The 13,336-nt window shown below is 41.5% G+C and overlaps 1 protein-coding gene across 7 annotated transcripts in view; it reads right to left on the bottom strand.

Annotated features, from left to right (window-relative positions):
* Positions 1-13,336, bottom strand: part of znf438 (zinc finger protein 438) — a 210,621-nt gene that overhangs the window by 48,317 nt on the left and 148,968 nt on the right. For 4 of the 7 annotated variants that reach the window (XM_052016543.1, XM_052016539.1, XM_052016542.1 and 1 more), the window contains exon 6: positions 11,080-12,069. The exons of 1 other annotated variant lie outside the window; for it this stretch is intronic. In XM_052016543.1, coding sequence (XP_051872503.1) covers positions 11,115-12,069 — 955 coding nt within the window. In that variant the 3' untranslated portion in view covers positions 11,080-11,114. Of the gene's footprint in view, positions 1-2,104; positions 3,453-11,079; positions 12,070-13,336 lie in introns of those variants that run through there. 2 more of the 7 variants (XM_052016544.1, XM_052016540.1) reach the window with 2 other exon arrangements.

The raw sequence follows: 13,336 nt of genomic DNA, 5'->3' as shown, positions 1-13,336 counted from the left end.
TCTTTATTCCTTGGAACGTGGGAGAATGAGGGGTGACCTTATAGAAATGTTTAAAATAATGAGAGGCATAGTAGGTGGGGTCCAAAACTAGGGGGCATGGATTTAGGGTGAGAGGAGAAAGATTTAAAAGAGACTTGAGTAGCGACATTTTCATGCAGAGGGTGGCAAGTACATGGAACAAGCTGCCAGAGGAAGTGGTTGAGGCAGGTACAATAGTATCATTTAAGAAGAACTTGGATAGGTACATGAGGTGCGGAGCTTAGAGGGATATGGGCCGAACACAGGAAATTGGGACTAGCTGGGTGGGCATCATCAGCAGCATGAACTGGTTGGGCCAAAGAGCCTGTATCCGTGCTGTATTGCTCTATGACTCAGAGGATCACGAGTCTTTGGACCTCTCTTCCTCAAAGGGCAGTGGAAGCAGAGTCTTTGAATATTTTTAAGCCAGAGGTGGGTAAATGTCTGATAAGAGGGAGCAAGGTCATTGGGTGATACAGAGCTGTGATTACCATCAGATCAACCATGACTTTTCCAAATGTTGAAGCAAGCTGGAGGGGCTGAGCAGCCTACTCCTGCTCCTAATTTGTATGTTCATATTAGGAGCTAACACTCATTGATGGGGGAAGGGTGAAAGGAAGAGGAAAGGGTATAAGAAATTCTATCTTTAGTTAATCTACAGTCCCCAAAATGATCTTCAAATGGCTATTAAGTTTAGCAAAGAAGAGCAAAGGCTAGTTGCGCTTAATATTATCCAATCATATAAGATGGGCAGGAAAACCAGCTCTATGCCAGGTAATGTTCACATCTGTAGCCCTTCGACTTGACAGAGAAAGGATGCAATCACACGAAAACCATCATTGTACTAGGAGCACATCAAATTAGTTGAAGTTTTGATAGAACAGACAAGAAAGGAAAAACTTACTACTGACAGTAGCTAGAGAAAGTTTAGTAAAAGATCCATCGGAAGGTGATTCATTGTTTAAACACAGTGAATTGTAATGATGTGGGATGACTGCCTTAACAGACGGGAGAAGGACGTGCAACCTTATCTTCCAGAAAGAAATGGATGCGTACAAACATCTTGCAGCTTAAAGGAGAAGCTGTAGATCAGTGTGATCAATGCGTTAGGCTCAAAGAGGCAGTACAAACATGACAGCCTGAATTGTCTCTTTATGATCCAAAGAAATATCAAGATGGAGATGATAGATTGAAACAAGAAATATCTGCATGATAATAACAGCAAATTGGAAAAAAATAGGTTAGATAATTGGGAATCTGGAAACACAATTGATCAGAAATAATTCAAATCAGACAGCTAGTCCACAACATGGAAGAAGATTGAGAGAATGGATGAAAACAATAGTGGAGAAGCCCGCAGCAACCACATGAAGCTAATGCCATTGTTAGATGATATTACCAGGGAATTAGAATACAGATAAAGAATATCAGGAAGACAAGAACCGATCCTAGATGGACTTGGGAGTTGATAATCAATTGGAAGAAAGGGAAGTCGTTTAAGGAAGTGATGGCTTTATGTAATAGTTACAGTGGAAACATCCAAAGAAATTCTATGGAAATAAACAACATACAAGAGTTGTTAAAGGAGGATGTCATAGACAATTGTCAGAGAATAAGGGGGATAACTTACCATGGGCACCTCACATAGGATGTCATTTGTGAATCTTTGCTAGGGCTTTTTCAGTATTGTGAGCTGAGCAGAAGCCAGACTCAAGGAGTTTTAACATGAATTTGAAAAGCAGTTATCTGAGGAATTTATTCACAAACTTACAACAAATCAGGCACTTGTTTAAGTACAAGATGTTTGCATCCTCTTCTAAAAACTTACCCTTTTAATGAGCTGACTACGCTGCATTCAACTTATTTTTAAGTTACATCCACTGCACTAAACATGCACACTCAACCTACAGGTATGGGGGTGGGGGGGGAATTGCAATGCTATTAACATTAGATTATTACAATGCATGAATTAACACTTACCCCAATTTTGTAATTTCATCAAAAAAACTTTCTTCTTCACCAAATAAAAACTTCGAACCCCTTAGGCACAGAAAATTTAAAACAAATTCAATCACAGTACCAATGTACTTACTCAACTCATTGCATTTATTAGAAAAATAATCCAGGTTACATAAGGAGTTTAATCAAAAGACAATGTAATTGCATTTTCCTAATATGCATTAAAAAGATTGAGTAAATGATGCATCAGCTTTCATTTTATAAAATAAAATCACTGTAGATTTTACCTAGATATAGATTGAGTTTTGTAGTAATAATGTGAAGTTAACAATAGAAAGAATTAATCAGTTGGACTGAGATACAATGGTTTGGCTAAAGACGGTAAACAGGCAATGAGAGCTTATGTAAGAAACCATGTTTCTTTTTTTTCCAGCATTACTGGTCGTACAAAGTACTCATTTTATGATGATAACTACCTATAACCCATCATATAAAACTGCATAAAAAATGCTACCTCCACTGGACCACCAGTTTGTATGTGGTGGGTCTAAACTGACTGCAATGTGTTCCAGCCCACCTACTGCCTGACCTCATTTCCCAAGCTGTGTGTGGCTCAGTGACTTCAGCTGATGTGGAAAGTGAGTAAGCAGAAGAAATGGCTGCATTAGGGAATGAATGCTCTATACATTTCAAAATGTAATTAAAAATCTAACCTAATAAAGAAATATGGGATTATTATATTTACAACACATCAGCTCTATTATATGAATCTTATACATTAGCCATCCTTATGACAATTGCATTTTTCAAAAGTAAAAGATTGAGCTTTAGAAATCAAATGTTAAAGTAACTATCCATTTACATAAACAAAGTGGGCTTGACTTCCCTGTTATCTTCTCTTCTAAGTTTCCAATTTTTGCTGCAAATCTTAAAATACAAATATTTAGGAAAATATACATTTCAAGATTAACATTTCTTTAAAAAAAAGTTCAGCAGTTACACCATCTTGGTTTTTATTATCTATTTATGTCTGGTTCCATTTATAAGTCAACCTGGCTTGAGCCTAAAATGTTTCCTTCGATTGCACACAACAGCCTTTAGGTTTATTTGTACTCTACAATACTGACACACCACATTTAACATCACACACATTATAACTGTTTTTCCTTGGGTTATGTGTAACTAATTACAGGGGCCAAACTAAGTACATGTAAATGAGTGTACGCACTACGCACTCATTTCTCAGAATCTCTAAGTACACTTCAAATTCGAACAATGGCTCCAGATAAACTGTTTAGCTACAAACCAGTATAAAGTTATTCCAAGTCTTCCTCTCTGTAGTTTTTCCATGATTGAAAAACCCATTATCTTCTCTCCTCCGGCCATATTTTTGTGAGGGTCAGTGCTCACAAACTGAAGAGTTACTTAAAATTCAGGTTTGAATGGCACTTCTGATTCGCTTCCATTTCAACATCCTGTTTAAAGGGAGAATTCAATCTTCATGAGAGACTGAGGATACAGTCAGAGCAATTGCTTCAAAAGGGATTTATTCAGTTTATGCAAGGAACACACCAGAAATATAAGAACGTGAACTAAAGTGGGGGTGAGAAGGGATTAATGAACAGGTGGCGTAATATCTAAACTTTCCATCAATGAAAGTCTTAGTAGAGAGCATACACAAGCTGCGTGAAATAATGATGTGCAACAAAATTTTGACACCTTGAAGGATTTGTTCTATCACAAAAATTTTATAACACAACTGTGCCAAATGTTACATGCTTCAGGTTGTTTGACAATTCAATAGAAGTATCTGTTTTAATTTGTGTGTGCATGAATTTTCTCTGTCTTGTGTTTTATTTTCTGTCTTGATTTGGTCTCACTTTAGTGATAATACACAAGACTGCAGGATAGAAGAAGGCCATTTGAGCCAAATAGTCATCCTTCACCTACATTTTGGGATCTAAATCCAGCAACAAAACCCTTAATTCCCTTTTCTTTCACATGCTTCTCCATCCACCAACTATTTAAAGCAGGGTTTTTAGTTTAAATTCTTCAAACTATTCAGTTTTGATTTCTTTTCCATTAACAACTTTATTTCTCCCTTTCCAATCTTACACTAATAAATGCTGTGCCACTTTTGTGCTGCTGATTTGGCCTCTTTCTGTCCCCTCTCCTCCTAATTATTCTGGTGCTACATATCCATGTTATTCCCTCTGCTTGCCTTGCCAAGTCCATCTTCCACTTCTGCATGCTGTCTATTGCAAAAGATTTTCTGTACGCTTCTTAAGTTTCAAGTTTTACATTTTATGGTATCTCCACTGTTACAATAAAAGCAGAACTTTAAATGGCTAATCCACTGTTAGGTTCAAGGATCAAAGAGCAGCTGTGCTGTCATTTCCTCCAATGACAGCAAAAAATAAGTGTAAAGAAGCAAAAAATAAGTGTAAAGAAACAAAAAAAGATACAGAAAAGAGGAGATGCCTTTGATACTTGATGCTTTGAAAGCAGGGCCTGTAAACAGCACTGGAGCTCTTCCAAAATCAACGTAACATAAGAAATCTAGCCAAAAATCCTGCAGTGTTCTCTCTGTAGTTACTGCCCACCCATTCCAGTGGTGCAAGTAGAAAATTTTTAACCCATGGGATTAGGGTTGATAAATTGGTTCATTGCTGCCCTGTAAGTGACTCCAGAATCTTATACCATAGAACCATACAGCACAAAACAGGCCCTTCGGCCCACCATGTTGTGCCGTCAATCAAACCACCCTCACACTATCTAACCCTTTCCTCCTGCATATCCCTCTATCTCACATTCCTCCATATGCCTATCCAACAAACTCTTCAACCTGTCCAATGTATCTGCCTCCACCACCACCCCAGGCAGTGCATTCCATGCACCAACCACTCTCTGGGTGAAAAACCTCCCCCTGACATCTCCCCTGAACCTCCCACCCATAACCTTAAAGCCATGCCCTCTTGTCTTGAGCACTGGTGCCCTGGGAAGGAGGCGCTGACTGTCTACTCTATCTATTCCTCTCAATATTTTATACCCCTCTATCATGTCTCCTCTCATCCTCCTCCTTTCCAGTGAATAAAGCCCTTGCACCTTAAGCCTCTCCTCATATTCCACACGCTCTAATCCAGGCAGCATCCTGGTAAATCTCCTCTGCAACGCCTCCACATCCCTCCTATAATGTGGCGACCAGAACTGAACACAGTACTCTAAGTGTGGTCTAACTAGAGTTTTGTAAAGCTGCATCATCACTTCGCAGCTCTTAAACTCAATCTCACAATTTATGAAAGCTAACATCCCATAGGCCTTCTTAACTGCTCTATCCACCTGTGAGGCAACTTTCAGTGAACTATGAATATGAACCCCCAGATCCCTCTGCTCCTCTACACTGCCAAGTACCTTACCATTTACCTTGTACTCTGCCCTGGAGTTTGTCCTTCCAAAGTGTACCACCTCACACTTCTCCGGATTGAACTCCATCTGCCACTTGTCAGCCCAGCTCTGCATCCTATCAATATCCCTCTGTAAACTCCGACAGCCCTCCACACTATCCACAACACCGCCAATCTTAGTGTCATCCGCAAATTTACTAACCCAGCCTTCCACCCCCTCATCTAAGTCATCTATAAATATCACAAAAAGTAGAGGTCCCAGAACCGATCCCTGCGGGACACCACTAGTCACTGCCCTCCAATCCGAGGGCACTCCCTCCACCACAACCCTCGGCATTCTACAGGCAAGCCAATTCCTAATCCACACAGCCAAGCTTCCCTGGATCCCTTGGCCTCTGACCTTCTGAAGAAGCCTACCATGAGGAACCTTATCAAACACCTTGCTAAAATCCATATAGACCACATCCACCGCACTACCCTCATCAATCTTCCTCGTCACCTCCTCAAAGAACTATCAGGCTTGTGAGACAAGATCTTCCCTTCACAAAGCCATGCTGGCTGTCCCTAATCAGTCCATGATTCTCTAGGTGTTCATAGATCCTATCCCTTAGAATCCTTTCTAACAGCTTAGCCACCACAGACGTGAGACTCACCAGTCTGTAAATCCCTGGACTATCCCTACGACCTTTTTTTGAACAAGGGGACAACATTCGCCACCCTCCAATCCTCCGGCACCATCCCCGTGGACAACAAGGACTCAAAGATCCTTACCAGTGGTTCAACAATCTCCTCCCTTGCCTCTTGAAGCATCCTGGGGAATATCCCGTCAGGCCCCCGGAGATTTATCTGTCTTGATATTAATTAACAACTTCAACACATCCTCTCTCTTGATATCTACAACCTCGAGAACATTACCCTTACCAGCACTCCCTTCCGCGTCATTAAGACCCCTCTCCTTGGTGGATACCGAAGGGAAGTATTCATTGAGAACTTCTCCCACTGCCGCCACCTCCAGGCACATTCTCCCACCTTTGTCTTTAATCAGACCTACCTTTACCCTAGCCATCCTCCTACCCTTCACATACGTGAAAAAGGCCTTGGGATTTTCCTTAATCCTACTAGCCAACGCCTTTTCATGTCCCCTTCTAGCTCTCCTCAGCCCTTTCTTAACTTCCTTCCTCGTTACTCTATATTCTTCACGGGCCCTGTCTGAACCTTGCTGCTTATACCTTATGTATGCTACCTTCTTCTCCCTAACTAGTCATTCCACCTCTCTCGTCACCCACGGTTCCTTCACCCTGCCATTCCTTCTCTGCCTCACCGGGACATATTTATCCCTAACATCCTGCATAAGATCCCTGAACATCGAGCACATCTCCATAGTACATTTCCCTTCAAAAAGGACATCCCAATTTACACTCCCAAGTTCTCTCCTTATAGCCTCATAGTTCGCCCTTCCCCAATTAAATATCTTCTTGTCCTCTCTGAACCTGTCCCTGTCCATGACAATTTTAAAGGTTATGGAGCAATGGTCACTGTCCCCCAAATGTTCACCCACCAATAGATCCTTCACCTGTCCCGGTTCATTTCCTAAAACTAGATCTAGCATGGCATTCCCTCTAGTCGGCCTGTCGACATACTGTGTCAGGATCCCTCCTGGACACATTTAACAAATTCCGTCCCATCTAAACCTTTGGCACTAAGCAGGTTCCAGTCTATATTTGGGAAGTTGAAGTCTCCCATTATAACAACCCTGTTATTTTTGCTTCTCTCCAAACACTGCCTGCCAATCTGCTCCTCTATATCTCTACTGCTACCAGGGGGCCTATAGAATACTCCTAGTAGAGTAACTGCTCCTTTCTTGTTCCTTACTTCCACCCATACGGACTCTAGAGATGATCCTTCTACAACATTCATCCTTTCCGCAGCCGTAACAGTGTCCCTGACCAGTATCGCCACCCCTCCTCCTCTTCTCCCCCCTTCCCTATCCCTCTTAAAACACCAAAAACCAGGAATATTCAATATCCACTCCTGCCCTGACGTCAGCCACGTCTCAGTAATAGCCACAATATCATAGTCCCCCATACTTATCCAAGCCCTCAGTTCATCTCCCTTATTCCTGACGCTTCTTGCATTTAAGTAAACACACTTCAGTCCATCTACCTTACTACTTTTATAGCCTGTATTCTGCTTCTCCTTCCCCAAAGCCTCTCAACCTGTTTGATCTAACTTTTCCTCACCCCCTTCTTCCTCTGACCTACTCCTCCGGTTCCCTTCCCCCTCACAAACTAGTTTAAATCCTCCCGAACCACCCTAGCAAACCTAGCCACAAGGATATTGGCCCCCTTCTGGTTTGGGTGTAACCCGTCCTCTCTGTACAGGTCCCACCTTCCCGACAAGAGATCCCAATGATCCAGAAATCTAAAACCCTCCCTCCTGCACCAACTTCTCAGCCACGCATTTATCTGCCACCTCCTCCCGTTCCTGCCTTCACTATCGCGTGGCACCGGCAGCAATCCCGAGATTGCTACCCTTGAGGTCCTGTTCCTCAGTCTTCTGCCTAGCTCCCTGAACTCGCTCTTCAGGACCTCATCCCCCTTCCTACCTATGTCGTTGGTGCCAACATGGACCACAACTTCTGGCTGCTCTCCCTCCCGCTCAAGAATCCTGTGGACCCCATCAGTGACCTCCCGGACCCTGGCACCTGGGAGGCAACATACCATCCGGGATTCATGCTCACTGCCACAGAACCTCCTATCTGTTTCCCTGACTATCGAGTCCCCTATCACTACTGCATGTCTCTTTCCCACCCTTCCCTTCTGAGCAGAAGTACCAGTCCCAGTGCCAGAGACCTGGTTACTGCAGCTAGGCCCCTGCAGGTCACCATTGTGGTGCTTGATTCTTAACTGCCTCCAAAAGTGGCTTAGCGAGCCACTCAGTTCAACAGCGATTCAGAATGGACATTCAATGAATAAAGAAAGCCATTCAGAATGGGCATTCAATGAATAAGGCCACTCAAATGAATAAAGAAAGCCATTTAAACTCATGCCTGAATGGCCATTTGGAAGAGAGTTTTGAAGCAACACCCTGCTTTAAGTTTTCCAGTCAGGTTTTGACCTTCTTCCTGCACCAAAATAACTCTATCCATCTAAATTATGTCTGTGATCGTTGAACATTGTGCCTCCTCAATTTTTCTGCAGCCTTTAACACAATCAATACAGTCCTTCTCCACTGTCTGCCTGAAAGGAATTGGCATTCCTTGGCTTCCTTCTCATTATCTGACTCCAGATTCTAGCATCTTACATTATTATCTTGGCATGCCTGAAGTCTCCAGGATTAATCACTGGCTCCACTCTCCTTTTCATTATCATCTCCAGAAACACTGCTTGAGACCAATGGTGTGAGTTTCCACACACACACGCTGATAGCAATCGGCTCCATTACTCTGCTGCCAGGGTGGGTCACACTATTTGCCCGAAGTCCAGTTTTAGAGAACCTATGCCTTCATACAGTTACACTTAGCAAATATTACAGCTTATTGTCTTCTTCCCTTGCAACGTATCCTACCACACTCCCATCAATTCTATAAAATGCCAACCACCACAGGCTGAACCAAACTATTCCCAGCTGACGTGTTCTTTTCAAGTCTGAACACAGACTAATATCGTCTCTAACACAAAGACTACCAAATTCCACCTCTAAAACACTATTAAACTGCACACTACTTCATTTCTTGTGTTACAGAAATCTTCATTCATGGTAATGGTCACTTTCACACCTTTTCAGGCTTCCACCCTCCATACATTTGATCATCTCATCAAAAATTCTGCTACCCATCAAATATCCAATCCCAATGTTTATCCACCCTGCTGAACCATTATACTTGTTTTTTTTTATTTTGGTTTAAGTCCCTCCATAATCATTTCTTTCTCCATCTCTGGAAACTCCTCCTATCTTATAAACCTCACTGTATTGTCACACATCTGCAATCTCTTCCTTTTGGCCAACTGATGCAAGTGGTGGTTAGGCCCAATCTCTGAAAATTCCCCCCCTAAACCCACTAATCTAACCACTTCCTTTTGTTACTTTCTACTCCCCCAAATCCCACCACCCTTAAAAATGAGCTTCAACAATCTTTCTGCCAGGTTTATTACTCATCCCTTCTCTGACTCAAGATGTGTTCTTGGTCAAGAATGTTAGGACCTTTCCCACTTACAAGAGGTAACATAACTGCAAGTTGCAGTCATGATAGTGCAAGATTTGGATGAATTTAGTGAAAGACATAACAACATATTGTTAATCCTTCAGAAGCTTTCCTAGGACAAAGTATGGAAATATAGAAGGGGCAGCAGGTTGAAAAAGAAGACCAAAGGATAAAAAAAAATCAAATTGTATCTCAAGATGGCTGTTGACCAACTAAACTAATTTTACCAAGGAAAACAAATTCCTTTCCTTATTTCAATAATTCCTTCCATCAGATCTCCTGCGGTCATGCCCAAATCTCCTGTTGACAAACCTGGAAACTGACTTGTTCCTAAGATTTATGCTGTTACAAAAATACTCTAGAGCACTTTACCAATAGATACAACTAATCCCACACTGAAATAATATTTTGTCTCATACAATGAGAGATTGGAATTATTTCAACTGTGCATGACCTAAACAAGGTTGAGTGAATTTTCTTTGCTTTCAATTCCATATAAAATGTATTACTTAGGAAAGCTGGTTGTGTGTCAGTTCAATAGCTTTTTTTCTTACTTGTTACTCAATCTTCTGGAACTCTTACTTGAATTCATACGTATACTTCAAACTTCCAATTATACCTGTACAAAGGTTTAGTAGAAACTGTATACAAAGTACACATCAATATCAAGCAAGGACAGGAACTAACTCAGTTGTGATATCCCTACAGCAAAATGATTGGGTTCAGCCACCACCTGGACTAAAATTCCAAACGTGGCAACTGCCTACTTCATTACACCTCAATGTGGGAGGCAAGAAGGGATGGGGAGAATGAAGGAGGAAGAAAAATAACACATTCAATGAAGTGTATCAAGGAAACTGAGAGAATGCTTTTTATACTACCTACATTTTTTGGATCTTTGGGGCAACAGTTCCACCAAGTACACAATGAATATGGTGTTGACTGACCATTGAGAACTGAGAGAAATACATAAGTGATCTTTGCTTTCCTGGCCACTAGGAGGAGACATAACAGTGAGGGCCTTCATAATGCCTCCAATGTCAAAATGAAGTACCACACTTTCCCATTTTACATGAATCTGTACATTTTAAAGCCAGGATCCAAGATATATATTTGCTATATTAACAAAATGCACCATATGTTCTGCTGCTTTTAAATGGCAAGATTAAGTCCCAAGTAATTTATTGTTGTCAGGGACCAAGGGGTTACACCATTATCTATGACACAATTAGACACTTTGTTTAACTAGACTACCTAATTCTTTCCAATCCATATCCTTTTCCTGTCCCAGTTTGCATCTTCTATTTCAGTCACCATTTCCCATGCTACATTTTACGAGATTCAAAGACAGCTTTATTTGAAAATCCTTGTACTGTCTCATCACGAGACAGTTTCTTCATTGCAAATACATTGTTATACCTGGATACTCATGCATAGCATTATGCTCTGTATTAATATTTGTGATTGACATTTCACAGTGCACGACCAACTCACCTTAGAGGTTCTGTCATTCCTGCAGCACTTAAAGTTCAACCACAATGTTTAGATGAAGTACAGAACACTTGAGCTCCAAGACCCTTAGCAGTTAATGGGGACTTCAGAAGGCACTTTGGGCATTGATGTACAACATCTTCTTGATGAAAAATAACTTCTTCACTGCTGCTACTTCTGCAGGTTGTGCAGAAAAAGGTCTTTGAACAAAATGGACATGTTAGCTGGCAAGAATCAAGAGACTTCTCTGTTCCACCAGTGCAGTTGCTCAAGTGTACCTTACACTGATCTACAACTCTTCTCCCCTCATGGAGATCACATAAGGATGTAGCATCTGCAATGTGTCTGCAAAAATGTTCAGTGCTGACAGCAGTGTGTTCTGGTGAAACCTCAGTCTGCTCCTCATCAATTCTGCAATGTTCAATCAAGGAACTAAAGACTGTCCATAGAACAGCAGGATCTTTGCACTTGTGATAACTTTGCCAGTGCCTGAAAAGTTCAGATTTGCTCCCACATTTCTGTTTACATAATATACAATTAAATCCAACATTTGTAAGGAAATGAAGTTTTTTAACCTTAGGAACTGCGGCTGGAACTGCGGCTGAATCTGCAGCCTCTAATTTGAGTTGTTGTTTATAATGCAAAACCATGTGCTTCTTCAACTTAAAACAAGAGTGGAATGCTTCTTCACAAATACCACACTTTACCAGATTCTTCTTCTCACCAAATTGCTTCCAGTAGTTTGCTGCATGCTTGAAGAGTTCTTGTTCTGTTTCCGCGCGGGAGCAAATGGGAAATCCACTGATGCATCTGCTTTTCTCTTTTACTGATCCCTCTTCCACCCTGAGCTGCAGCTCTTCCTCATGAACACACAGCAGGTGAAGTTTCATATCAACGAAGGTGGGGGTAACAATCTGGCAACGGGCACATTTTATCTGCAGGGCGCCAGGGACAACTACTTCAGCTCCTGATTGCTCACCTTCGGCTTGCTTTCTGAAAAGACAAAACAGCCTTAATTACAGCAAAGTTCTGAGACTTAACAAAACAACCTTGGGAAATTCATGATTTGTTCCTGCATGTTGTGGAATATAATGACAGAAATAATATTTCTATGATGAGATTTGCAGGTGGACTGATAAAAGAGTAATCTATCCAACCTTGGTCTTTGATCGCTAGTGCTTAATGCAGCAGCAGTATCTGCCACAAATTGTAATCATTTGTTCTCATTTGGCTGCAGTGAAGTAAATGGGAACAAATTATGTGGCATCGAGTACAAACGGTAACCAAAACACATGTATAACAACCAAAAAATAATCCCACCTGATAGGCAAACATCATCTGCTGATGATCTTTCTGTCCTTAACTTCAAAGATTACCAATGTATTGTGAGAAATAAAGGAAATCCAAGAAAATTGATAAAATAATTAAATTTGAAACTATGATGGCAACATTTAAAATACATTTTCACAAGAACACAAGAAAATAGGAGCAGGCATAGGGCTCTTGGCCCCTCAAGTCTGTCCTATCATGCAAAAGAGTCATAATCATAGAGTAATACAGCATTGAAACAAGTCCTTTGGCCCAGCTTGTCCATGCCAACCATGGCGCTAGCCACAAGCTAGTCCCATTTGCCCGCGTTTGGCCATATCTCTCTAAACTTCTCCTATCCACGTACTTATCCAAATGTCTTCTAAATGTTGTTATTGTAACTGCATCAATCACTTCCTCTGGCAGCTCATTCCATAAACTCACCACCCCCTCATGAAGAAGTTACCCCTCAAGTCCCTTTTAAATCTTTCACCTCTCAGCTTAAACCTATGCCCTCTCATTTTTAGTTCATCTTCCTTGGGAAAAAGACTATGTTGCATTCACCGTCTCTATACCGCTCATGATTTTATACACCTCCATAAGGTCACCGCACAATCTCCTATGTTCCAAGGAATAAAGTCCTAGCCTGCCTAACCTCTCCCTATAACTCAGTTCCTTGAGTCCTGGCAGCATCCTCGTAAATCTTCTCTGCACTCTTTCCAGGTTAATGATGTCTTTCCTATAACAGGGCTACCAAAACCGTACAAAATACTCCAAGTGCAGTCTCACCAATGTCTCGTACAACTGCAATGTACCGTTCAAAGTCCTACACTCAATGCCCTGACTGATGAAGGCCAACGTGCCAAGTGCCTTCTTCACCACCCTGTCTACCTGTGACGCTGCTTTCAGGGAACCATATTCCATAACACCGTATTCCCAGGGCCTGACCATT

Source organism: Pristis pectinata, chromosome 5 (assembly GCF_009764475.1).
Source record: "Pristis pectinata isolate sPriPec2 chromosome 5, sPriPec2.1.pri, whole genome shotgun sequence".
Lineage (NCBI taxonomy): Eukaryota > Metazoa > Chordata > Chondrichthyes > Rhinopristiformes > Pristidae > Pristis > Pristis pectinata.
The sequence above is the reverse complement of the archived record's forward strand: the minus strand, read 5'-3'. Positions and strand labels throughout refer to the sequence as shown.